Source organism: Aspergillus pseudonomiae, assembly GCF_009193645.1.
Source record: "Aspergillus pseudonomiae strain CBS 119388 unplaced genomic scaffold BDV37scaffold_32, whole genome shotgun sequence".
NCBI lineage: Eukaryota > Fungi > Ascomycota > Eurotiomycetes > Eurotiales > Aspergillaceae > Aspergillus > Aspergillus pseudonomiae.
Genome location: NW_022476024.1, coordinates 103,492 through 129,864, shown reverse-complemented (window position 1 = coordinate 129,864; position 26,373 = coordinate 103,492). Strand labels below are relative to the sequence as shown.

At 49.6% G+C, this 26,373-nt stretch overlaps 8 protein-coding genes and 2 non-coding genes across 10 annotated transcripts; 2 read left to right on the top strand and 8 right to left on the bottom strand.

The window, feature by feature from the left end:
* Positions 1-864: 864 nt before the first annotated feature.
* BDV37DRAFT_116408 (clathrin heavy chain) lies at positions 865-6,718 on the bottom strand. The gene is made up of 6 exons (XM_032078487.1): positions 6,494-6,718; positions 6,400-6,420; positions 6,260-6,286; positions 5,807-6,178; positions 1,511-5,734; positions 865-1,457 (listed from the first exon to the last, which is right to left on the bottom strand). Exons 1-6 carry the CDS (start codon positions 6,530-6,532, stop codon positions 1,101-1,103), a joined length of 5,040 nt encoding a protein of 1,679 aa, XP_031941521.1. The 5' UTR covers positions 6,533-6,718; the 3' UTR covers positions 865-1,100.
* Positions 6,719-7,445: 727 nt separating this feature from the next.
* Positions 7,446-8,052, bottom strand: BDV37DRAFT_283009 (uncharacterized protein; the record flags this gene model as incomplete). The annotated part of the gene is made up of 4 exons (XM_032087194.1): positions 7,446-7,487; positions 7,539-7,577; positions 7,631-7,826; positions 7,916-8,052. 4 exons carry the CDS (start codon positions 8,050-8,052, stop codon positions 7,446-7,448), a joined length of 414 nt encoding a protein of 137 aa, XP_031941520.1.
* Positions 8,053-9,298: 1,246 nt separating this feature from the next.
* Positions 9,299-9,881, bottom strand: BDV37DRAFT_283008 (cell wall mannoprotein 1 family protein; the record flags this gene model as incomplete). Its single annotated transcript, XM_032087193.1, has 2 exons — positions 9,299-9,487; positions 9,546-9,881. 2 exons carry the CDS (start codon positions 9,879-9,881, stop codon positions 9,299-9,301), a joined length of 525 nt encoding a protein of 174 aa, XP_031941519.1.
* A 3,027-nt stretch (positions 9,882-12,908) lies between these two features.
* BDV37DRAFT_t108 lies at positions 12,909-12,981 on the bottom strand. The gene has a single exon. It is a non-coding gene; the product is annotated as a tRNA-Thr (tRNA).
* Positions 12,982-13,783: 802 nt separating this feature from the next.
* BDV37DRAFT_t109 lies at positions 13,784-13,856 on the top strand. Its single transcript has one exon. It is a non-coding gene; the product is annotated as a tRNA-Thr (tRNA).
* Positions 13,857-13,869: 13 nt separating this feature from the next.
* Positions 13,870-16,565, bottom strand: BDV37DRAFT_247864 (phosphoribosylaminoimidazolecarboxamide formyltransferase/IMP cyclohydrolase). Its single transcript, XM_032081928.1, has 5 exons — positions 16,472-16,565; positions 16,253-16,296; positions 15,976-16,102; positions 14,414-15,899; positions 13,870-14,348 (listed from the first exon to the last, which is right to left on the bottom strand). Exons 2-5 carry the CDS (start codon positions 16,269-16,271, stop codon positions 14,193-14,195), a joined length of 1,788 nt encoding a protein of 595 aa, XP_031941518.1. The 5' UTR covers positions 16,272-16,296; positions 16,472-16,565; the 3' UTR covers positions 13,870-14,192.
* Positions 16,566-16,961: 396 nt separating this feature from the next.
* BDV37DRAFT_294076 (INSIG family protein) lies at positions 16,962-18,617 on the bottom strand (the record flags this gene model as incomplete). The annotated part of the gene is made up of 2 exons (XM_032089569.1): positions 16,962-17,842; positions 17,907-18,617. 2 exons carry the CDS (start codon positions 18,615-18,617, stop codon positions 17,474-17,476), a joined length of 1,080 nt encoding a protein of 359 aa, XP_031941517.1. The 3' UTR covers positions 16,962-17,473.
* A 1,267-nt stretch (positions 18,618-19,884) lies between these two features.
* On the bottom strand, positions 19,885-23,014 carry BDV37DRAFT_247856 (putative INO80 chromatin remodeling complex (Ies1)). The gene is made up of 4 exons (XM_032081927.1): positions 22,227-23,014; positions 21,589-22,128; positions 21,483-21,536; positions 19,885-21,420 (listed from the first exon to the last, which is right to left on the bottom strand). Exons 1-4 carry the CDS (start codon positions 22,648-22,650, stop codon positions 20,030-20,032), a joined length of 2,409 nt encoding a protein of 802 aa, XP_031941516.1. The 5' UTR covers positions 22,651-23,014; the 3' UTR covers positions 19,885-20,029.
* A 258-nt stretch (positions 23,015-23,272) lies between these two features.
* Positions 23,273-23,798, bottom strand: BDV37DRAFT_283004 (uncharacterized protein; the record flags this gene model as incomplete). Its single annotated transcript, XM_032087192.1, has 2 exons — positions 23,273-23,694; positions 23,756-23,798. 2 exons carry the CDS (start codon positions 23,796-23,798, stop codon positions 23,273-23,275), a joined length of 465 nt encoding a protein of 154 aa, XP_031941515.1.
* A 962-nt stretch (positions 23,799-24,760) lies between these two features.
* BDV37DRAFT_247852 (DUF3632 domain-containing protein) lies at positions 24,761-25,991 on the top strand. The gene has a single exon (XM_032081926.1). It carries the CDS (start codon positions 24,806-24,808, stop codon positions 25,916-25,918), a length of 1,113 nt encoding a protein of 370 aa, XP_031941514.1. The 5' UTR covers positions 24,761-24,805; the 3' UTR covers positions 25,919-25,991.
* The last annotated feature ends 382 nt before the right edge of the window (positions 25,992-26,373 follow it).

Below are 26,373 nucleotides of genomic sequence, written 5' to 3'. Positions count from 1 at the left end.
GAAATGGTAATCAAAATGGCGAATTGCCTCAAGAGGGTTCGCGTTAGTTGAAACGATGGCGTATGGCCGAAGATAGGCGAGCGCGGGAGGGGCCAGAATGCCAGATGCAAGCTGCGATGCTGAAATTTGCAGATGGGCTTAGGCAAAGGGATCTACAAATGGAAACCCACCCCCGGAGAACGCTTTCCGGACGTCTCGTTTTGGCCTGGGCCGAGGTTAGTAGTGGGATGCAGACTTCAAACTTGACCTCAAGCGCTCCACCCCGTTTTTTCGTTTTCTCGTGACCTGGAAAAATCTCGGGCAGAATTCGCTCTCCGTTTGAGTGTCCCTTGGCAGGGTTACCGAAACCGTCCCACCGCGTACAAGGTCATCGTGCTCCGTCTGGGCGTTTTCGAGATAATGCACCTTCTCCTGCAGCAAGCGTTACGTCTCTTATATGGCTGTCTGATCCATCCATTTCTCCGTAACCTCCTCCGATTGTCCATCCATTAATTACATGCATCACATTCATTCCTCCCAATTTATCCCCCTCACGGCTAAGGTCACTCCCATCCAGACCACCACCGTCCATTCTTTTAACCGGCTTACCTTTCTTCTTAGTACCTCCTTTCCACCGATGTGGTACCATCGATTGAACTAACTACAAGTCTCCACAAATTATGTGGGATCTTGTTACCCCTACCAACGGCGAGGATAAGGTGTAACCCCCCATGGGGCAACATCGTCCCGTCAAGAAAACAATACCATTAACTAACAAACAAATGCTTCCCGTGAGCGTACTGCACGGCTCATCATCAAGAATTTTCGAGGACTATCAAATACAGGGGATGGGCATAGAAAGAAACAAAAGAAGAGAGAATTATGGAGTAAGAAGATAGACAACAAGACGTCAATGACGATCCATCAAAGTCTGTAAAAGAACCGCCCCCGGTGGACATCCTCTACGACCCTCTCCGGCTTTTAGTCTCACCAAGATCAACGGCAGATCATTCATGGCTGATGCTATACATACACGAAACCCTATTGGAAGAGGGAATAAAAACATAAAAAGAAAAGAAAAAGAAATTCTTCAGCTGACGAGGCGTAAGATGCGTACGTGTCTAGAACGGGCGGAAGCCGGTGGCCTGCGGCGTGATCCCGTTAGTCTGTTGATACGGCATAGGACTTGGCACGGGCGCCGCTGGACCCTGGGTCAACATCAGCCGCGAGCCACCCAGAATCGGTGTGTTGTCCTCTTCGGTCTTCTGTGTGACTTCGCGCTTCTTGCGTTCCTCGTTGTCCTTCTTGAGCATCTCGATCGTACGTGTCTGCTCGCACAGGAAGTTGATCATGTAGGGCATGGTGAAATCGTGAAGGCCGTGGCGCCACGAGACCTCCATGATCACATCGGGACGGATAAGGTCATAGCAGGCATACAGCATGCCAACGTAGCATTCCCGGCTGCCAATGTCCACAAACTAGGATAAAGTTAGCAAAACACTTCCATGATTAGGGCACAACAGAAACTTACGTAGCGAAGGAGCTCTTCCACCACCTCGGCCTTGCCCGACAGCGCCGCGGTCTCGATTGCATCCTTGTAGAGCTTGTCCTGCTTCGAAAGCGCAATCGACTTCTCCCAACGCTTGTTGTTGCGGTAGATGTTCGCAGCGATCTGACGGAAGAAGATCAGCTCGTGCTTCTCAAGGCGCTGAGCCAGTTCCACAGCGTCGAAGTTGTCGTAGTTATCCACTGAGTCACGCAGGGTCTTGTAATCTTCCTCCTCGATCAAGAGGTCATTGATGGCGTCGTTCACTGCTCTCTTGTTTTGGGTCTGGACGTTCAAGAGGAAGGGCTTGATCAAGGGGATGTTATCTGAGGACTGGAAAATGCGCACGACACGATTCACGTCGATCCTGGCGGTCAAAACCTGGAGCAGATCGGTAAGGAGCAAAGGCTGCTCTTGCAGGTAGAAGTTGAGCGCGCGGTAGTAGATCTCAAGATTAGCGACTTTGACGATGATGTCCTTGAATGAGTGATGCTCCCAGGCGTCGGCAGCACGCTCCATCATCGCCAATGCGGCGTTGTCCCACTCATCATAGTGGCAGTACAAGAACACCAGCTCTGGCCAGAGGTTGGCATCCTCGCAAGCCCGGATCATCTTGGGGATATTGATACGAGACCAGAAGAGCTTGAGGTGCTCCATGACCCGATCAGGGTGGTACTTGGAGAGCGCAATACCCAACTCCGTGAACATGCCCATGTGGGCCCTCTCCAAGCCCAAGCCGGCCTCCAGAACAGAGATAAGTTCGTCAAAGTATCCGTTGCGCTCATATTGGCGGACAAGATCCTGCAGCTCCTCAGCATGGACGATGAGGTTGAGACCACAGATCTGGGCAAGACGGAACTCCTTCTTGTTGACGCACGCTTCGTTGACCTGCTTCCAGACCTTGACACTGTTGGCCTTGCGAGCACACTCCACAGCAGCTTGGTAGTCTTCCAAGTGTACCAAGGTTGTGGCAAGCTTGGCCCAATTCGAGATACTAGTGTAGAAGATCTTGGCAGCTTCATGGTAACCTTCCTCATAGGCCTTGTCACCAGATGTCTCAACATCAGCAACATTGGTCGACCGCAAGAAGTCCTCAAGTTCCGAGAGCTGATCAAGGCGGGCATAGGCGAAGGCCAGAGCAGTGTCAATGGGGGGCTCCCGCAAGGTCTTGCGGGCCATCTTAAGATACTTCACGAGATCCTCGTCCTTGCCAGCGTGGGTTGCGGTTTCAATAACCTCGAGGTAGTTCGAGGGGTCACCAGCACGAATGTACGACTCGATAGAGTCAGACACACGAAGACCGTCCAGTTGTGCCTTGGCAACCTTGCTCCATACGTCCGGCAACTCAACACGCTCAGCAAACTCTTGGGCACGATCAATGCTAACAATGTTCTCAACCAGGACGTTGACGGCGGCAATGTAGTTGTTGACCTTCTTGTAAATTTCAAAGGCCTCTTCGTACAAGCCGACCGAGATACACATTTCCGCGATCTCATCGGGGCTAAATTCGTTGAGCTGATGAATATAATCCATCAGGCGGCCCTTGTCAGCCTTAGCAGCAGTGAGCATAAGCAGGTTCTGCAAGCTGCCATTGTCACTGAAGGGTGACGGCTCAAGGATGATCTTCTCCAGCAGCTCGATAAGCTCGCCAGGCAGATCGGCCTCAAGGAAGGCTTTGACAGCAACAGACACCTTGTCGGGTTCCGTCGATTCAGGCACTGCGGTTGCGATAACCTGGTCAACCATGGACCTACGGTGAACGTTGTTTTCGCTCAAAACGAAAGACCAGATTTCCGTATCAGCCCTCTCGACGAGGTAGCGTGCCTGGGCCCGATACATGGCGTTCTCATTGGTGATGTTGATGAGCTCCAGGTCATTTTGACCCTTTCTATACGCGATATAGGCCAGGTTCGGATCGCGCTTCTCACAGTACTTGCCGACAGTCAGGGTGTCGTACATATCGTTCTCCTTGAGGAACTTCTCAGGATCGTTATTGCTATCGATATAGATCTTCGCAAGAGCATTGTACACAGCCTGTTGCTGATTACCAGTTGCAAGAGTAGCCTCAAGGAAAGGCAAGAGGAGCTTGAGCCTATTCCGAGTCTCCACTTCGTTGACAAGCTCATCGATCGGAATAACGGCTGGATCTACCGTAGAGAGAAGATTCTTGATAATGCTCTCTTCGCAATCAACGTCCAGTAATCCTCCAACCACTGCCGGAGCACGGGAAGGGTTGACACGCTGTACATAGACCTCAATAGACTTGTACTGCTGGTTCTGGTAGAGATAGAGAACGAGATCATGGATGAAGTTGAATCGATCGCAGACAATGATCAGTGGGAGCTGTTCTGTCAACTTGGCCTCCTTCAGGAAGTTCTTCACCTTTTCGGCGTTGTAGTAGTTGCTCTCACGGCAAATGCGCTCAACCTCAGTAATCTGGCCCATAGCAGTAGCAGCTTCAATGTACTTGAAGTGGACCTCGGGGTCCTCGCTAAGGTTAACTATGCTTCCAAGGTAGTAGTAAAGACCTTCGGCAGTACGGTACTTCTCGAAAAGACTGATGAGGCTACCAGGGCCCAGGAGATCGGAGAACTTGGTGGCAAGCTGAACAACGGCCTGCAGGTTCTGACGGATGTTCACCTGCAACATCGTATCCATGCAGTCGAGAGTCTGCTCAACAGAAAGACGACCGAAGTAGTTCATCAACCATTCAGGACTCAGCTTGTCGGTGCGGACGATGTTACGCTTGATGGCTGCAGGATCATCAGTGTTCTCCAGGGCGCGTTGAATGAGGCCAGCATTCTCGCACAGCTGGGAAATTCTGGGACGATCGTAGTGAGTGAAGATCTCGTTGCCAAGGATAGCATCAGCTACCTGAGGGGCGTTGACCAGGTTCATCTCCAGTAACCGTGTCTGCAAGTGACCATGCTCAGGCTTGTTATCCTTGAGGGCATCCAACAAGAAAGAAGTCGCCTGCTGGATCATGTTCTGAGACAAGAATACGTCCACAACACGGTCCAGGTCAATCAGAGCACCAGATTCCTCGTTAGCAAGCTGAGCAGCAAATTCGGCACCCTTTTCGGGATTCACACGCACGATATGCTGCAGCAGCTGGGTATAGTCAGGCTGATAACCGGCCTGCTTAGAGTACGCGAGAATCTTATCGAATTGCCCAGTCTCTGCAAAGCCAGCAACGACCTTTTGAGGAACATTAGCTTGCAAGTAAATTTGCAGAGCCAGGTTCATGTCATAGGGTCGGATGATATCTCCAAGTTCCTCAGAGCCCTCCAGCTTTTCCTCACGCATCCACTTCTCAAGGAGATGCTTCCGATTTTGCTGCAAGACGGGACGAACGAGTTCAACACTCTCGTATTTGTTCAGAGATCCCTTATCCAAAAGCATTCCAAAGTACTGGAGAATAACAGACATCTGCTGTCCGGTCTGAGGAGCATTCTTGAAACGGTTAATGGTTTCGGGAGTGCGAAGGAATCCGCGGGGCGAGTTTGCGGCGATCTTAGCAGCCTCGGAGTAGTTGCCCTGGGCAAGGAGGTTGTCAAACTGTTGCTGGTATAGGTGGTCCGCACCGGGAAGTCCAGCCTTAGAGGCAAGCCTCACTGCAAGCCCAGACATAGCAGGGTTTTCCATCAAGTACTGAACAATTGTGCTCTCATCGACGCTAACGGACAGAACCTGACCCTTGCGGTTCACACCAACCAAGCCAGCCGAATCTGAGTCGGGTGCGGTAGTGAAAATGGTCTCGCTGGAAATCCGGTTCATGAAAATGCAGGTACCAGTCTCGAGGTCATAGAGATGGATGAAGCCGTACTTGGTGACAAGATACACGACATCGTACTTCCGAGATACTTGCATCGCGACCGGGAAGTCATTGACAGCCTCCTGGGGGAAATACACCTCAACAGCCTTCTTCTGGAATCGGGGGTTCGGTTCTTGGTGGTCAATCTCGGCAATCTGTAACTTGGCACCGGTCTGGGTCCGAACGGCAAAGGTGAAGAGCTTATGTTCCAAAGGAGAACCCTCGACTCGAATCGAAGCGAAGGCGGCAGCATGTCCTTCAATGAATTGCGAAATCCCGCGTTCCTTAGAGTACAGCTGCATCGAGCCCACAACACGCCCCTGCTGCTGGCTGATTCCAACCACTACCATCCATTTCTCATCATCATTAACGCGATAGTTGATAATTTGGCACCCCTATGAAACATCAATATATCAGCTTTCCAGTTCCATCCGCTTGTTTATATGTGTTTGATGCATATGACGTACGCTCAGGTTAGGGAGTCGGTCGAAGATCTTGAGTGGCTGGGACTGGGTAGGGTCGAAGACATCCCAGTGGTAAACAGACGTCTCCGTTACCAAACCTAAGCACTTGTCGCTGAACCACTTCCAGTAAACAACATCCTCATTCATCACCGCTGACTTCAGCTTTTGTTTCGCCCCCAGATCGAAGATTTGGATTGTGCGGCCTTGAGCCTTCAAAGCGATGATGTTTCGGGTCCAGTGCATGATAGCACTATCGGCGTTAATTGGCCGTTTGAGGACTTCATTGTTGTTCTTTAGGTTGATGATGATGACTTGAGGTTTGTCCTCTTCATTGAGCTTTTGCCGAACGCAGACATAGTGATCCGATTCTAGAGTCTGTTGCGGGGAGGGGGGCAATTAGCACACTGTAGATCAATTGAGGGGCAACAGTGTAATATGTGTGTGTGTGGGACTTACACATGAGTTGAACCCGATCGATGCCGGCTGGTAGAGATAACAACGTAAGTAGATGTTGACAACAGTTAGGATGGGTATGGTTGGGCGCGACTAGCACCGCAGCCTTAAAGACCACGAGCTGGCAGTGCGACAAGACATACCGCAATTTCAGCATTTGTCAACTGCAAGTATAGGAAAACATGTCAGCCTCTCATCACTATTCTGATAGTATTGAAGTCAAGGGTCGGGGAATACATTAATAAGCTCTGTAAACTTGATAGGGAGAGGAGCCATATTTACGTAGGCCGAAGGACGACCTCACCCAACCAACGAAACGCCACGCAAATAAATTCCACCGGGTTATAAGGAAAGAGAAAGAAAGGAAATTTAAAATTGAAGCTAAAGACGGAAGGAAGGAAAAGAAGTAAGAAGGGGAGGGTAAGGAGGCTTTGAAACAGGGAGAGGGTAAGTTGATGATAGACTGGGGAAGCGGAAGTGACCTCAGGAGACCGGCGCGGCCGTCGTTGCTGAGGTGTCGCTTATGGGGCGTCACGTGCAGCCAGGGGCAGATAGAGAGACGGTCTGGCCCTGCTCTGAACAACCAAAGACACTGATCTTCATGAATTAGAATTGAATTCGAAAAAGGAGGGGGTCCTTTATTTCAATCACGTCAAGCTTATAAGATCGTCATTTCTATAAATGAAAGGTCGAAGTCATTGTCTTGTTTCCAGACTAAGACTTCAACTGCTGATCGAACAATGAATTTGAACCCAAGTTACTGCCATTCACCTATTGCAGAGAGTCATTTTCATATGGCTCACTTTACTGCCAGTCTCATAGTTATATCCAAGGAATATGAGAGGTGAAAGGAGCTATATGTACTTGACTCCTTTGCGATTATTTCGCACACGAGTGCGCCCTTAGTTGGCAGAGTGGCACAGCTTAACTACTCACAGATAAAATAAAGTCTACTCTTAGAACCTTTAAAATAAAAAAAAATAAAAATAAAAAATAAAAAACTCAATTGTAAGCTTCATCACAGATCCTTCAGAATCATAACTTCATTCATTCGTCACGTCCACCTGCATATGGTACATAGCATCCCCACACCCGGTCCCAGAAAGCTGCAAGGGCAAGCTCATCCATTTCATACATATCCACATTCTCAAGCTCCTTTGACGAAAGGCAGTCTATTGCTTTCTCCCATCTAGTAACCCAGTCCAGACTGGACATCGCCCGGCTCCCTGGACTAAAACCATTGTTAGCCGTATACACAGGTCCTTGATGAGTCTATATCTACCTTAGCTTTAATTCCACTCGAGCATTCCATCCATTTCCTCTGTTCAAGCCAGTTAGTATGGCACAATTCACATAGCTGAAAGATACAATGACATGCCTCGAAGCCCAGGTGCGCTCATGGCGAGCAGTCTCCTCGCCAAGGTCATGTAGCACGTTGGTTTGGTGCCTGTCGGAGACTGTGTCCAGTGAAGAGAATGTTTCACTATTCGAAGGATCCTCTCGGGTAATCTTATCTGTATCTGGTAACTTGGAAAAGTGCACCTGCTGCTTCGGCAGTTCTATGGTGGCCCTGATAGTCGCGTCAGTTCGTAGATCGGCAATTACTAGACAGAGCTATTCAGGATACCACGCAGGTCCAACCTGGCAGTACCAACATACACGTGTGCATCCTCCTTGGGCTCTGATGCTCTTTGTGCCGGCCCCGCCCAGGGACAATAATATCGACCTGCGCAGAGACTCAAGGCACTGCAGCTGCCGCCCGATATTATGAATAAGAAAAACGAGATCTTGACCATCTTTGTGGTGTATTTCGCAGTTGAACTCGGAAGTTAACGTCCTGTGGACTGGAGAACCTCTCTGGGGGGCTGCTCTTGCCCATATTTCTTTTGTCTCTTCGTGTAGTATAATGTTGAGTCTCGACTTCCCGAACCTCCCGAGCTTACATCGTGACGTCAAAGAATATAGAAATCAATGGCACACCCCACGGATTACAATCTACCGTTTACTGAAAACAGATTCAGTTACATGTATTGTCTCAGGGGTAATCTGCGTCAGGGGAATTCACAATCCAACTAGGAAACAGCACCATTACATATGCCTTGTTGAATATAGGGTCTTGAGTAACTGATGATCTCCCAGGTGTACCGTGCGAAACGCAGATAGATGAAATTAGATGGATACATACTCATGCAGTTTGTAGGAAGCAAAAGACTCTTCGCTCCTCAGGCACCTCCACGCGTTGATTTTTGTTCGTTTGTAGTCAATCAAGTTGTTCCAGTGATGACGCGCGCACTCTAGGGTTTATGTGGTTGAGTATGTACATTCCATGGGTTGCTATGGTTGAGGCCCCCGGGAACAAAAACTCAATTGATTCCGTTCTCTACATCCTCTCTCTTCTGAAAGGATAAGAAAGAAACTGGAAGGGGAAAGGTACAGGAAATAAAACACCCATAACCCCCGTGTAGAATAGGTATACAGAAATATAGGGTGATCGTCAGGGTTACTTGCAACGGTTTTAAGATGATTGACGGTAACACTTCCCAATCAAGTAATGACTTTCACACATAAATAACGAGTAATTCACTGCCTGAGGCAGGTTTCCAACCCCTCATCAGATCTATAAATGAGGAGAAACTCCAAATGGCAGGTGGTCTCAAATGACATTCAGTAACATATCAATATAGCCCTCTTTTTATCTATACTATATTGCAACTCTGAACTTATCATGCTTTTAAAACGAGAGTATACTCAAGTTGAATGCTTCGGAACTACGTATGGCATTGGTTCCACGTCCTGGAATCAATCAGGAACCTAGCAGAGCCTACGCACCATATGACGCAAAGTTAGTGTTAGAGTGGTGAAAAAGAAAGAGGGTCACAAGTTCCACAACCTAATCCACTTAGTTGACTTCTATTTTCACAATAGCTTGAGAACTATGCTAACAGGAAGCCTAACTCCTACAGAATGAACTTTGCCCAGCTTGTTTGGCCTATTCGCATCCTTCGTCGATCCGTTGTTACGGGGCCTACATGGTACCTTGATTTAGGAATAGGCAGCGATAGCCTTTTGGTATTCCGCATCAAGACGCGCAGCCTCAGCAGAAATGGTGGATGCGTCACCCGAAGTGACCTTCGACTGGAGCTCAGTTGAGAGCTGACCAGTAAGACCATGGAGGGAGTTGAGATCCGAAACGACAACGCTGGTAACTCCAGCAGAGTCAAACCCGGATTTCTATCAATCTTGTAAGTGGTCTATCCTTTGAAAGGATCCAAAGCTGAGGACAACATACCTTAGATACAAGATCATTGAGAACGGTCACAATACTAGGCTCCAGACCAGTCACAGCATTGGTCACGCTTGTGCTGTCAGCGGCACTGAATGCAGTAGATGCTTTCACATCGCTGACGGTTTGCTTCAATGTTGTCTCCACTGCGCCTTCCTTCTGCTGGACGGCCAAGGCACCATTGAGCGTTCCATCGAAGCTCGAAATAGCAGAGCCGAGAGCCGACAGATCGGTCGAGAGTGTACCAAAATCAGCAAGGACAGTGGATGCATCTCGCTTGTCGAAAGGAATGGCGGAAGCGCCAACGGACAGAAGGACGGCAAGGACGTGTTTGGCAAGCATTGTGCTCAGGTAAAATTGAATGCAAGGAAGGTTTCTTCGGGATGATTGTGTGTCTGAAATGATTCTTGGTTCTCAAGATTCCAGGAAAGAGGGAATTCGAGCTCCCTTATATACCCCAAACCTTGGATGAGCAGACAGAAGCCCCCGTCTCCATGTTGGTTCTTCCGTTGAAATCCCACGATTCGGAGGACTACGATGTCAGGCGGGGTTTGAACAAACGACTTCTCTGTGTATGGTGGACAATTTGATTTTTGGTCGCCATAACTGCATATACTATGATTAGCACCATGCAATACAGAATCACATCAGCAAACCCCATTAGGTAAGATTGAATTTCTGGTGATTTGGATTGCTCAGCAGGCGATGACGCTCCCAAAGAACCGCTTCTGCTTGTTGATCGTCTCAAATCCAACCAAAAACGATCTAGGTCCGTAATAGAAGGGTCCTATCTCAATTGTTCTCAAAACTTTCTGTGGTGTGTTTGTACAGACACGGTTCACAGTTCGTTGACATTCCATGATCAAATTATATCACATGGCGACTTGTCTTCAGCTGCACCTCGGCCAACCACTAATTGCTGGAAAAAAGAACTGCAACCGCCCGTTGACATCCTCTGACTGGTGCCCGACAATTTACTACCCAGAGCAGGTTAGCGGTTACGTCCAGGGTCTACGGTCTAGCCCGGAGTGGTGCTGAACGAAGTGGTCGAAAATATCAGTCTGTTGGCTGCCGATCCTCCACATCTTGCTTAGGGCCGAGTGACTAGTGATCTGGCTCCAGTCCAAACAATCACCCTTACACTACCAGGCCCATGTTTTCGAATTGTTTTTGGTTGTCTTTCTTGGCCCCGATTTCAAGACTACCCCAACAACCTGCGAGGGTTAACTTGGTGGGATGAGAGGGGGAACTATAACCTACCCAGGGTGATGTGAGACACATAGAACCACTTTACTCACAAGATGGTCCGTCTAATATCCTAAGCACCAATCAAATACTTCCTTGGCTCCTACGGGCGTAACTCACTGTCGGGGTAGTGTGGAGAGCCAGTGCGCTGAGACGACGATCTCTGTTGTGAAGAAGCCCATCGGAGATGCTGCAACTCTAAAGCAGAACGGCGATGGCTCCCTTGGGGGCTTGAAATTACAGGGCCCATCATTGCAATCGTTGGAGTCGGCATCTTTCTGAGATCACCAAGGAGACGGTTTCTATTTTCTTTCGTACCGCCCCTTGCGGAGATGTGATGCCTAGGTTATACTAATGGCAGCTGACCAGAAGACCATCGTTGCCCTCGGTCTGCGCCTCTCATTAATGGGTATGATTTGTTTTATGGTTTTCAATTATCGTCTTGGGTTGTTTTATTGCACACTTTTGCCTATATTGTTGAGTATATGGTACCGCTGTAGGCCCCAGAGAAGAGTGAGAAAAGGCAGAGTACCCTTGAACTTGCCCGCTGGTTGTGCTATCTTTGTTGCCCTGGGTTCAGACGTAGTCAGTAGGTGATTCATTTTATTCACATCTTTTGACATATTCCTTGCTGCATCCATTAGCGTGCGCAGCTCCAAGAAAACTCAATCCACTGATCGGTATCCGAGCTTGACAGGCATCAGTGGACGGATCGAATGTCTTGCTTCCAATTATTTCATGGCAATCGGCGCTTAGGTTCAGGTAAGTTATTTCTGTCTTTCTCGATTCTCCACAAGTCGAGGTTTATCTATTTGCACTGTCAGGTGGACCTTGTGTGTCTGTGCCAACAGTAGCTCCGCCCATCATATAGCCGAACAATCGCCATGCCGCGCGAAATGAGACCATCTCAGGGACGCAATCAGATCCAAAGTTCACAGTTTACCCTTGACTGGAAGCACAACGGGTGCTACTCACCCAAGGTAGACCACAGTCGATTATAGAAGGGATGGCGGACCTTGAAGAAGCCCATACATGTCTTTCTTTCATCGTCCAATCTCGATATGAGTCCAAATCTCCACGTCTCGCAAACATAGCAGGTTTAGTGTCTCACGGCAACCGCTAGTTCCGAGAATAAGTCAGGTTACATTCATGTCACCGGGAGATAGAGAGTTGCATGTGAAGTTGACACTAGTGAGGTTCTCCGTGACAAAATCTTGCGTGATGCAGGCTTCCTATGATGGAGCAATCCAGTAGGTATCAGTAGTGTTGTATAGTGTATGTGCGGGGAGGCTGGCCCATACAGATCGAGATCCATGAGCCGAGAATGAAGAATGCTTCTGTAACTCCCCATTCCGATTATTGGTTGTATACGCGATTGTATACATGAATCTAAGGAACAGTCGCGGGAGTCCAACGTGCCAGTCTATGTAACTGGGGGCTTCCCTATACTGTCCACTTACCCCTCATTCAAGGCGGCCTGCCACAGATTAATTGACGACCAGGAGCGCTCGTACAGACTGCGACTCAAGTCTAGATTGTTCTAGTCCTAGTCTTCAGGTGCATTTGCAGTAGTCTAGTGTGCTAGTTCGCGCAGGTAATGTTGCATTCCGACGTTAAGGCCCGTCCATGTCACAACTTTCATCCGGGATGATCCGCAGACCATGAGGGCGGGTCCAGGGATGATGAGAGCGCGGGGACGAGTAAAAGGATGCTCTTCCTCCACGCGGGGGGAATAGCGTCTGGGGCTTCTGAGCCGCTTCTGAGCTATCTAAAGACAACTAGGAAGCGACGTAACCTTGTAGAGTGATTTTGCTCACCTAGGTTGGGAACATGGGATAGAGTCCTGCCCCAGATGCAGGATTGGATTCCTAGTCCCAATCAATTAACTACGAACAACTATCCGGGGTATTTCGTTTGGGGTCTATGACTATGGCTGAGGTGAGAATATAGCCATCGGCTTTGGCTTTTGTGAATGTACTGTGCAGGAAGGGGACTAAGGAGCTGCACCATCTGACCGTGAGATCTTTGGGTTTTACATGCCTTGTGGTCCTGCGGGATAGCGATAATAATTATGATATTGAGTACCAAAAATAATACGGTTTAGGGCAAAAATTTGAATGCAACTGCTCCCACGCGGATTTGAACCGCGGACCTCATGATTACTAGTCATGCGCTCTACCAACTGAGCCATAGGAGCTGGATTGTTGGAATCATGATTTTATTAAAATATATAACAAGACGGAGTATAACGTACATACATAGCGACATCACGGGAATGTCCTCTAAGACACATGTATTACTAGGGCATATACGAGTTCTTATTGGAGAAGTTGGGAGGTTTTCTGGTGCATCTCCAAGCGGATGTAGTTATGGCCCTAGAATAGCCTGGAACTTATCTGTCTGCTTCCCGCCGCCTGCGACTCGGATTCCCGGTTTTCTGTTTGCGCCAGATCTTTTAAAGGTGTATATCAATTGGTGGAGCTGTATCGATTGATAGGGTAACATTATGCTGGGTTTCGCGGTGGTGTGCGTGTGAGATTGGCAGGTCTCATTGATGGATACCATTGATGGGTATCACACTGGCTGGTGGTGGCCTGGCTTCGTTCAGGTGGCATTATTCGGCTACTTGTATGTATATATGTAGCTTCTGGCGAGAGTTTGGGTAATGCTTCCAGCTTCCGCGGTCTTTGGTCAACCGCAAACCACTGGCGATCCACGGTTCGGTGACTGCCGTCCATATGTATATATATCAGTCCAAGGCTGGACCGTTCCATGGGTCATTATACACCACAGAATGGACTTGAGAGCACGGGAATCTGTACATGTACTGTTAATGATAGCAATCAGGCACCAAATACAGTAGAAGATTATATTAGTAGATCATCTGTACCTCGCATTTCTATCGTATATCCATACCCAGCTCAAAAGGATACGCAAGCGTCAACACCAATAGGCCTTGGAATATATATTTAATTAAGAAATACTGACCTCAACAATCAGCTCCTATGGCTCAGTTGGTAGAGCGCATGACTAGTAATCATGAGGTCCGCGGTTCAAATCCGCGTGGGAGCAGTTGCATTCAACTTTTTGCTCTATTAATTTTTAATACAAACTTGTATTTGACATATTGACCCACTCGATGCACACGCCGTACTCCGTACTTGGACATACTACCCAGGAGATCGAGCATCCATCGGTTTATATAAACTAATGAAGGCCTATCTCGTCGTAGACCCTCGGTAGCCCCTCGACCATCAGCCTGCGCAAGAAACCGCGTTGCATGAATAAACAGTTCTTTTATTGCACTCAGAAGTGCTCGGTATCAAGTCATAGAAAAAATAGACGAACTTCGTCACATGAATACTAGCATAACATTTGGACTATCTCATATCATATAATGGAAATGACCTAGTGGTGGAAGAGACGAGTACCCTGCTCGACGAAAACAATGCCAAGCTTCTCTGCAGTCGCGAAGACAGGGCCATCGTTCTGGCTACCGCTGGGAGCAGCGATGTACTTAACGCCGGAGCGGGCTGCACGGAAGACGTTGTCGATGAAGGGGAACTAGTATCAAGCTGGTCAGTACGGGAGATTTCACTAATCAAATGAAACGCAAGGAGACGACTTACGAAAGCATCGGACGAGACGGCAACCTCGCTCAGCTTCTCGAGCCAGGATTCCCGCTCCTCCTGAGTGAAAGGAGTAGGTACTTCTTCGAAGACACGCTCGTATTCGGCCTTCTCTGCCTCATTGCGAGGGGTGTTACCTGAGCAGAGCAAGTCAATGGCGTTGGCCTTGTCGGCACGCTTAGTTCCCTTCTTCCACTGGATGTTGAGGACACGGTCGTGGAAGCGCATCCACCAGTTGTCAGCCTTGTCACCCGCCAAACGAGTGCAGTGAATACGGCTCTGCTGGCCAGCACCCAGACCGACGACCTGGCCGTTGAGAGCATAACAGACAGAGTTGGACTGAGTGTACTTCAGAGCGATGGTAGCCACAGTGAGATCCCGCAAAGCAGAGTCAGGAAGGCTCTCGAGGTCCTTAGGGGTCACGATGGTGCTGAAGGTCTTCTTGGGAGAGATCACCACGTCATTGCGGTGCTGCGAGAGCTGAACACCGTACAAAGTACGGGTCTCCTCGGCCGGGGGAACGTAGGACTCGTCCATCTGGAGCACGAGGTACTTGCCGCCCTTCTTCTTAGAGAGGATCTCAAGAGCCTCAGGAGAGTAGCCTGCGGCGATGACACCGTCCGAAACCTCACGAGAGATGATCTTGGCGGTGGGCACATCAACGACGTCACTGAGGGCGAGGATGTCACCGAAGCTGGACATGCGGTCGGCACCACGGGCGCGAGCATAAGCTTGAGCCAGACCAGAAGTCTCGATACCATCGATATCATCAACCATGTAGACCTTACGCTCCTTCTCATTCAGGGGCACGCCGACGGCAGCACCGGCGGGGGAAACGTGCTTGAAGCTAGCCGCAGCGGGGTAGCCCAGCGCCTGCTTGAGCTCCTTGACCAAAGCCCAGGCATTGAGAGCGTCAAGCAGGTTGACGTAACCGGGAGAGCCGTTCAGGGCCTTGAATGGAAGCTTGCCCTCGAGCATGTATGCCGAAGCAGGCTTCTGGTGGGGGTTGGTACCGTAACGCAGAGCAATGTGCTGCTCGCCGTTGCCCGCATATTGCTTACGGAAGAAACCAGAGATGGCACTGTCGTAGTCTGCGGTGTGCTCGAAGGCCTTGAGGGCATACAACTTCCGGCTAGACTCGGTAATCTCGCCGGCGTCGAGCTCCTTGAGGAACTCGGGGTAGTCCTGAGGGTCGGAGAGGATGGTGACGCGAGCGTGGTTCTTGGCCGCGGCACGGAGGAGGGTCACACCGCCGATATCGATTTCTTCGACGGCCTCTTCGATAGTGACATTGACCTTGTTGACGGTCTCCTTGAAGGGGTAAAGGTTGCAGACAACGAAGTCGACCTTGGAGATCTTCTGGTCGGCCAGATCCTTCTCATCGGACTCAATGTCACGAGCGAGGATACCACCGTGGACCGCGGGGTGGAGGGTCTTGACACGGCCACCAAGCATTTCGGGAGCATGAGTGATAGCAGAGACGTCCCTGTAGGTTCGATATATTAGCTCCACCAATTGTCATCTTATCTGATAGGTATGTGTGTTGAGAGGGAAGAACTCACTCGACAGGGAATCCTGCCTCTCGGATCATCCTGGCAGTGCCACCGGAGGCGAGAAGACGGACATTATTCCTGGCCAGACCCTTGGCCAGGTCGAGCAGGCCGGTCTTGTCATAGACGGAGAGGATAGCTGTGGTAAATCTCGCGTGTCAACCAGTGGGCGCCTCAATATTCATAAGAGTAACAGAAAGGTCAACTGTGGGGAAGCATTCGGACCACATCCACACTCGTGGGCAAGCAATGCAGTTCCAGACTGCAAAGATGGACTCAGTCGTCTTACCTGACTTTTGTTGAGACATTTTGAGACCGCGATCGCGAGAAACACTAGATCACGTCAAGGTCAGGCCCTAGAAAGTCAAGAAAAAAAGGCGAAAGAAAATTGAAGGAGGGGAAAAATTTATCCCCACGACCCCTCCACAATCAACACCGCAAGCAGTCGGAGGGGCACAACCGGGGAACAAGAACAACAACAAATACTGAAGGGAAGAGGCTTATTTACCTGAAAAGCAGGCCTGTTTCTGGTGGGAGGGTAAAAACAGGGTTGACAATTGCCTCCTGGAACTCGGACTGATTCAATCAAGCTCTGATCGACTCGTGGTTAATGGACTGATCGATCTTTCTTTCGTATACCTTCCAATTGGACTTTTCCGCGGGGTTCATTCGCCGCTTTCGGATCAGCATGCCTGAGGCAGCCCAGGAGCTTGTGATTGTGACTAACATGCTCGATATGGTTTAGTCTTGGAATCACATCATAGCGGGGCAGCTCCCAGCGAACTAGCACCAAATCAGTACTATGTATAGTATGCAGTGGGAAGCAGTCCCAGCTGACTCATCTAAACGCGACATAAAAATGAAAAATCCGCGTAGATCACATGACAAACCGCACGGGCCACCACAACGGACGAGGTACAAAACTGCGCTCGACTCGGCCGCAATTTCCTCTCCTTTTCTTTTTTCTTCTACATGAACAACGCAAAATTAACATTCTTCAAAAAGCGTTCCTACGAGGATATCCCCTATTGGGGTGATGCCTATGAAGTACGGAAATCGTCATAAAGAATGGAGACGAACTGCAAACCGCAGGGTGTCGATCTTGGGTGCAGTGTCTTCTAGAACTCTTCGAGTTCAGTGGAAGGGATTGCAATGATTGATTCTACACGCCTTCTTTCATTCTATCTTTGATTCTTATCTAGCCTTGCGCGGGAGTCGATATGCTATGGTCATTGTAGTACTGGTAGTAAGCTTACGGTGTAGTTGAGAAGCTCTACGAATGGGCGTGCCAACATTGTAATAGTCTAAAAAAGCCGTGATGTTCTGTCAATGAACACACTGGCTGAGGCTCTATTCAAGCACCGTTTACTACCAAGTCTGAGTAATATGACAAATAAATGCAAGCCTTAAAACGAAGAGGGCACAAGGAGGGAAACCTGCAAAGACGCTCAAATGAGTGGGATTGGGAAATAAAGAGGATTAAAAGTTCAATGCTGCTGCCATATGTGACTTATGCTTGGAGGGATTCCCTGCGCGCAAAAATCGCTAGTTGGCGACCAATGTTCCCGAAGCAAACGCACGCACTGAACAAAACACTGGCAACCCAAGTCCTGACGGCAAGGCTTTCTTGCGTGAGACCCGCTCCCAATCCGAGATCCCGTAAAGTGCTGTTCAGAGCGGGAATCGCAGTGGCGGATGCCCCTGTAGAAGACGGTACTAAATCCGGTCTGAGTGCCAATACGATTCCCATTCCCCCTATTCCCACGATGGAAGACATGAAGAAGCCTGTCTTGGTGCGATCGATGAGATACCACAGCACGGGGTTTGCGAGAGCGAGCGTCGCCGATGCTTGAGTAGTCGATTGCCAAGGGGTCCTCCGCTATACAGAAATGTCAGTCAATCAATATGGCCGATGGAAAAAGTTTGCAATTTGGATAACTTACCATAGCAAATGCTACCCCAACAAAGGCACCAACGCTTCGGACCGCTGCAACCCACGAGAGAGTACGCTCCTCATTCTCTTCGTCGCTGCTCGACCGACTCGACTGCTTGGAGTTGTCAACCGTAACATCTTCCGAGAAAAGATCCAGGCCCGGAAGCACATTCCCCAAAACGACTCCGGCCACACCCCAGAATCCCAGGTATTCCCATGACCCGTAGTAGTGGGTGTTTTCCAGCTTCACCGGTGTAATCCAATGATTCTCATGTAAATGAATCGTAATGATCCCATAGACAATGCCAAAGCTGAACAAGAGAGCGGCCTTGAGTGCCTGGGGCAGTATCACACCAAGGAATAGCCCGTGACTGAGCCGTGACCGTGTCCTCTTCAAGGTAAACCGATCTGACTTTTCCGGTACTGTGAGGGGGTTTGGCTTTTCGACGGCTGGCGTTTGAGCTTCCGTTCCCCAAGGACTGGATTCGTCCCGGGAACCCTCGAATGCCGTCGGTGAATAGATCCCATAGAGTGTTGGGGTCGTCAAATTCATGATCGAACCAGTCCGACTGACACTGGTAGACCCGGCATCCCTAGGGTTCAAAAGGTCTGGGTTGGCGGGTTCCGCAGGGCTCGAGGGTTCGGACGATTCGGTCGAGGCTGGAGTGAGGTCAAACACCCGTCGTGGACGGGGTCGGAGAATCGTTGGGTTGTCAGACATGACGGGCGGGAAGCTGTAGTGGAACTTCGAAAATGAGGGAAATGTTACTGTATAAATTCCAGACAGGCGGGATCAGGAGGTGGGAAGCACAGGCTCTGTTCTGGGTGACCGAGGGCGACACAACTAGCTCCTCCGGCTGCTGTTGCAACAGCGACGATCCTGCAAGCAATGTCTCGTAAAGAAAAGAGGGGTTGCTCAGGATGATGCTTGAATGAGACACGCAGGTGTGTGAGTGCCACAAGCTCTCTCACCTGGGCTGCTGCACGGACGCTCAAATCCTACGAGGTTGAAGGAGGAAATTGGTTCGTTGAGGCGCCGGAGTGGAGTACGCGGTGCAGATGCTCCGTAGAGGCGCGAGATCGGCTCGGCAGGGGCCAGGGAGGGCAACTATCGCCGGGGAAATGATTGAATCAAGGGCAATGAAGTATATGGACTCTAGACTAATGACCCAAGATAGTTAAATATGCGCGAAGAGGTGTTTGCGGTTAAGAATGCGGCGTGTTTTGCGGCTAGGGGGCGACTCTTCGACTCAAAAGTTGGGAGGAAACCAAATCGAGTGAGCAGTCAGGTGTCAAATTCACATGCAAATCTCAACCCTCAAACAAGCACCTGCAGATTCAGTGGACGTCAATTTCATTGCTCCCAACAGAATCCTCCGGTAATGACCAATGACTGGTGCGAAATAGGCCGTACTTGAACTCTGATAGGCTTTCTGTACCTCTCCGCTCGTCTCTCCGCTCGATTTGCAGCGCGCCTCCTGCAACTACTGTACGGGTGTAGTAGATAGTACTCATACACCCACCCCCCCGGAGAATTATCGCGAGGTCGCTTTCTCAAGGCTATGTATGCACTTCATGCTCATGACGGATCCCGACCTATGAGTCACCGTGCGATTGGGGAGAACCAGTAAATGCCCAAAGCATCAGCGCATGGAATATCGCCACCTCTGCACTAGCTCAACCTAGGGCTGCCTCGATGCATTGACAACGTATCATTGGCTGTCAACCTCCCATGACCCTCGAATCCTCGAATGAGGTGTGGACGAAGTAGTAGTCGGTACTTCTGCATGGATACGATCATTCGCTTGTATATCTTGATTAGATATTTTGAATCTATTCTATTATACTCTCAAACTATGGAGAGGATCCGTTTGCTGTGATACCATAGTAACATGAATATTCCATGTAGAAAAGAAATAAAGTAAGACAAGATCGAAGAAGTCAAGAATAAGCCGAAGGTGAGATGGCGGTACAGAATCAAGGGAGTAAAAGAGAGAGAGAGAGAGAGAAAAAAGGGAAAACAACATTGGAGAAAAAATATAGAATAAGAGGTAAGGATCGGGTACAGATAACAAGGAAAATACTGGCTCATCGGTCATCTCCTTCACACTGGAGAATATAGGAGCCTCATTTTCAAAGATCGCCTAGGTTTTCTTCGTCTTTCTCTCCCGTTCGTATTTCCAAGCTTTTACCAACGGCATCGCCAGCAACTGATGAAGCCTCACTGGCGGCATATCCATTGCCGCCTTCGAATGTGGACGAGTTTTCGTCGCCATCACCTTCCTCAAGATCATCGTCATCTGCTTCATCATCATTCTCATCCGAAGACAACGCGTCTGCATCGTCATCTCCCCCTTCGCCGATGAAACTATCTTCGTAGCCTGGCTCCACAGGACGAGAAGGTAGAGGCCCTCGAGAAACACCCTCATCCTCCTCGCCGCTTCCTTCGCCAAGAAGTTCGCGATCGATGTCATCGAGGCCTTCTTCTGCTTCACCGTCCATATCCCCGGGCATCGATGACAGTTCCTGGTCTTGAGATGGTGCCTCGAGACTATCCTTAGTCGCACCATCAGGAGCTGTCAGTGCATCCCCGGTCGGGCGGCTTGCACGGCTCCGGTTGCTCTTAGAACGAGAGACCGACGTGCTCTTATTCTTGGGAGTCGCCGCCGTAGAAGCATCCGTAGTCGCACCGGCGAGCTTGCGCTTGGCATTACGCGCCGCTCGAGCTCTGCTACGTGCAGAGGTTGGCACACGCCCTGTCAGGTCCGTGTCAAGACCAAATCCACTTTGTCTCGCCTTCTGCCGCTCTTCCCTCTCCTTTTTTCGGTCTCTCCTCGGGCCATTAGCATCTTCATAGTCCCACCTGTCTAGTCGCCTTGCAGCTTTACGAATGACGGACAAGTAGAAGCTGGCACACTCGCCGTAATCTTCCTCCTCTTCAGGGTTGGGAATCAAGCCCCCCTTGCCCCACGAGTTCTCCTCATCTTCCGTGTCGTAGTTATCGGGGACGTTCTGTAGCAAGCGATTATAACGGTGGAACGGAATTTCGGTTTCACGTTTCGTGCGGAGGAGTCGATAGGCCTCGTTCTTCCTCTTGGCGAGGATGTATTCAATACGCTGCCGCCTGTTTTGCTCCACAGCCAACTGATGCTGGGTAAGCGGGCGGGGACGGCGGGAAGAGGTCTGCTGGGGCAAAGAAGGCTCCGTAACAAACCTATTGAGAATCGGGTGACCAGAACCTGGAGGGGCCGGAGAAGAAGCGTCAGGGGTATGCTCCATTTTTGTCTTCAGGATGAGGCGCTGCTGACCAACAGAACGATTAAGAGATGAATCCCGCTTGGGTCGCTTATATCGGGAACGGGCAGATTGTCCCGGGGTTTGATAGTCATCTTCATCATCCGGATAACGTTTGGACGAGGGGTGCAATGGAGTCGACATAGCAGATCCACGACCTCCAAGGCCGTCCCCTCGGCCAGAAAGATCGCCTGAAACCTGGTCATCGTCATATCCAGGTTCCAGGAGGCCTATGGGGTACGGTTAGTGTGAATCGGTATAATATGGGGTGGGAAAGGTGATAAAGAAATACCTTTCTTAGAGCGTTTAGTTATCCTAGGAATTGGCTCTTCTTCTTCCAAGATCCCTACACTAGGTTAGCCGATACAAAAAAAGAACAATCATGTCGGAACACCAACGTTTGCGCTCCAAGCGTTTGGCTTCTCCATATTCGATTTCGGACTGCGTGTCAACATTTTCCTCGTTTGCCTGTTCTTCAGTGAGGCTCTCAAAGTTTGGTACTTTGATTGGCAGACCCCCAGTTCCTTCGCCATCCAGGCCGGGGCCGAATGGGTTGTTCAGGGCTGCCTCCTGCGAGAAGTCACTCTCCAAATACCACCACATCAACCACAAGAAGGCCCTCGCACGACTCTTACTGCTAAGTGTAGATCTCATAACCAGATCGAAAAAGTCGCGGGGAGGGAAGAAGTGCATTTCAGATACCTTGGGAGCGTACTGGGCCAAAACGAAGATCAGATGGACCGGGTTTGTCCGAGGAATTTGCTGACGTCGGATCTTATCGAGCGTGTTCGGCTGATCACAATCCTCTGATGCTCCCTTAAGGATGGACTTCAGACGCGGGGCATCTTGTAGCTGTTTGTAGGCATTGGGGTCCTGGTGCGCTTGCAAGGAAGGGATAGAGTGATAAGTCCGTAGTTGAGCTCGCATTTCAGGGAAAACTAGGAAGGCCACAAATCAGTAATCGCACTTCAACAACTCATCGGGCGCACTGGCACGCCCACATGGCCGAGGAGAAAAGTCGAAGAAAGAAACATACAGTTGAGTGTGGTATTCATGCGTCCGAAGTTCACCAGCAGACAGACCATCGCCATGCTGATGGCTGCCTGTTTGTCGTTTTGAAGTTTATCCTTCAGAATCTTACTCGTTTTGCTACTCTTTGCCATAGCATCGATATAGATATCTGCGAAGTCCAGGCCCTTCTCTCCGTCTGGCCATCGAGTGAAGACGGGTGTCTTGTCCTCGAAGACCAGTTTGAGAAACTGATGCTGGATGTCCTTGCGCCATAACGGAATTCCATCCTCCTTCTTGAGATGCCTGATTTTGTTCCCCGAGTAAACGGAGCCGATCGTACCGTTTGCCTGGCGTCGCGTGCCGACCGTCATGTTATGCGTTTGCTGCTCATCTTGAGGCTCGGACTGTACGAACGAGTCGTCTGCGACGGTGCTTTCGACTTCGGCCATGTTTAGTTCCTGGATTTATAAAGGCCTCTTGTATCCGAAGTCAATTGTTTTTTCTGAACCCCCAGATCCTCGACGTGGTCGCCTTCCGGAAGCGCCCTTGAACGGGGTCAGTCACTGACAGCCGCAGAGGGACCGGTAGCCGGAAGCGCGTATAGCACTTGGGTTAAGAGAAAACGAAGTATAGATGGCAGGGGAGAAAACTAAGTATCATAAATAAGGAAAATGGAAATGGGCGCTACTTAGGAGGAGGGACAGTGTTTGATGAGGAAAGGGGAGAAAGGAAGGTTGTGTAAAATGACGAAGGATGAGGTGAGTTTCTTTTTGGTGTCCCATTCGGGGGATCCAGCCCTTTGCACGGGGTTCCCGTCACTAAAGTAACGATAACTACTCAGTACTAGTCCTAGTATATCCCAGAATTGTTTTTCTGCAAGTGCCGCCGCTTTTATGAGGGCGACACGTGAGTTCGTTGGACGGATGGCTCACCGCGCACGCACTCATCCTCTAAACAGTACGGAGGAAGCCCTTTGCTTTGCCCATGCGACGCTCACGTGACTGCAACGGCCCTCAAAATCGGGGACAATCTAAAGCTTGCCGATCTATATACATACATTGGTTTCGAATCTCAAGACCCAAAGCGCATCATACTGCTGGGATCCAACAAGGTAAATGACTCATATCGAATCCCTCTCCGGTGGCCACTACCACTGGTCGGGTCCACTACGGTTTCAGTGACTTCAGGGGATGCGGTAGTCCACGCTTGCAGCAACGCGCGCCAGTAACAGGTATCGGCAGCTGGAGTCAGATACCGCTCGCGAAATAGCTTTACATTATTATCCGCGATCGCCTGGGCTTGGATAGGATCATCGAGAAGCTCTGATATCTTGTGTGGTAGATCCGACCAGTCCCTCTCGACCTGGACAAAGTTCTGGTGTGGACCGGAGGAAACCAGAAGATAGTGGTGATGTTGAATAAACTGTAGTTTGTGAATCACAATTACAGATCGACAGGCCTGACGATACTTGAGGGATGCAGAATAGGAGCGGCCTGGGGAATCTTAGCTAATATGTCTATAGCATCTTTAGTATCTCGAGAGAAGATAACATACCTTCCACATGCGCGATGAAGCGGTAGTTACAGTGGTTTTCCATACTTATAAAGTTCGCTTTGTCCTTCCACTCCACCTCCTTCACATCTCCCCAGGCGTGATTCCGTGCAATCTCAAGCAGTGTCCGTCGCAGCTTCGGGGCAAAACTAAGCTTCCCACGCCAGACTAGCTTGTTCTCTTTTCTTATCCCAGGGGGGCTCCTGTTCTCGGATGTGTTTGACTACTTCATCATAAGGTCCAATCCGACTATCGATATGACCCCAAGACCAGAAGCCAAAATCAGGCATCAACCAAACAGACTCCTCAGTTGCCCTTCGTGCCAGCACTCAGAGAGGATGACCCGATCCCGCGACATCCTCCAGTTTATCTTCTACCGAAAAGATCACCTCTGTGTTGATCTTTCTTTTTCAAAATAGACATGTGATCCTGCCACCAATCAATGTCATTATGATACGCAAGATGGCCTGAAAGGTATTTGTAAATGTCATTTTAAAGTGGTAAGTTTCTCTGGACCCTGTTACTCTAGCTGAGTATGCTAACTTTGAGACATAGTGTACCGATGCAATTGAGAACAAAGGGTGCTATTATGACTCTTACAGTAGAGAGTGCATCTGTCAAAGATAAATCACTGAGACAGGTACTTCTGCTGTTGCTACTTCGTTGATTGTGGACCAGCCGGGAGAGGTGCTGTGCAATTTGAAGAGGAATACCTACAAGCTTGCTGCATTCCAGTATATATTCGGCCTGCTATACTAGTATGCTATGGTAGCATTAATCCACCTCCATGTATAGCAATACCGCCAGTGAGGGACAATGTTTGGATGCGATTGCAGGGGTATTAGATAGTGGCCAATAGTCTTCCAGGACCTAGGGTTTTTAACATCGGATATCCCGTTAAACCAAAACACGTCTTCTGCTGATCCTAGTGGGTTCTTTGCACCCTTAGCAAGCGATGTGGCACCAATAGGTAGCAGAAGATGACTCCGTAGAGGTGGGGATCTCTTTGTTTCCAGCTGTTGCTGCCTGCCCGAATGTTGGTGTCGTCCTTCCATGCTTATTTCCTTCGAGAATAAAATCATTTCTTCATTTCTCCAAGTTAATTCCACACTCATCTCATTTCCAGGTGTTTCCTACCAGATTATGCACGACTTACTAGGAGATTCACCAGACACCCCACCGAGGGATAGTCCTAGCTTCTTTGACATCACTTCAAACCTGCGGGTGGATATAGAGGAGACTGCTCGGCAAGGACAATTCGACATCCTCCGAGGAGTAGCATATAACCGAGCATGGATTATTGGTCAAAGATATTGCCGGTCTCAGAATTCCATTGATTACTGCGAGCAGCATCTGCATGACCTGTGGTATACCTATCACCATTGGAGCAAGCATCTCTCCCATGAGAGCCCCGAGCAAGATAAGTTGGTCCTCAACATCCTCCGTCTTCGGGGGCGAGGTCCTCTCACCAGGCCAGCGCCGGGCGGCTGTGGCGTTGATCTTGCTAGAACGCCCGACGGTACTGTCTGGAACGACCTACCGTTTCTCGCTACGGACATGACCGATTTCTGGCTAAACGAGTGCGCGCAAATGGACGCCAACCAGCGCCTCAATGTTTCATCCTTCCTGGCTAAGCTTGCCTCGACGCGCATGGTGAAAGATCGGCTTTGCCAGATTGCTTTGATCCTTTTCCGTGACACTTTTGAGTCCATGCAGAGTCTGGGCAGCCTGGACGACCCCGATAACGAAGATCATCACCGAACAGTGCATACGCTTACTATTGCCGCGTTACTCCCCTCTGCGTGTGCCTGGCTCCGAGAGGCTGGGCATAACATCATACTTTTAACAGATGTATCGTGGAATGATTGCTCTAGCAGTCTTTACGGGACAGGTGGCGGAAGATTTGTCAGGTCAGAGCTAGGTCGGCGAGCACCAGGTGGATTTGGTCCCTGGAGGTGGCTGTATTGGTTTAAGCGACTACATGAGATCGCCGAAGAAGCAGCAAAAGCTGATGAGAAGCGCCTTGCAGAGTATGCGACAAAAACCATTGACGTTATGATCAGTCATGTTAAACAGAGGAACTCTCGGATTCTCGAAGTGTTTGAGGCTGAGGTAGACACTTTGCAACAGGACAAAGATTTTGAGGGTCTGAAGGGGCAGTTCTAATGCAGGAATAACGAGACTCGAAGTGAGATCATTGCTCAGGTTATCCTCTCGGGGATTCGAGAGCCACCGTGTGCGTGTGCTTCTTGACTCTTTCTTCATTCCTTTCCTATTCCTTTTAGCCAGAATATGTTGCACTGAGCTAAACCCTGCTCAATCCTGATCTGAGTCCGGTTGCATTACTTTCGTGTTTATCCATACATCCAATGCACATTTCATACACTTTCTATGAAAGATAACCCTAGAAAGAAGAGGCCGCCATTTGAAGATGTTACACTTACCTTAGCTTGGCAGGCTGCTTACTCCGGAGCCAAGTCCGGCACACTCGCTCAGCACACGCACTTCCGCTTTACCCCACACTCCCGGTTCAAAATCATGTAGTCAAAAGCGGCCCCGATTTAGTCCTGTTCCGGGAAAGGAAGTCCTATGTTTGGTGAATGATTGAAAGTTTCATAGGA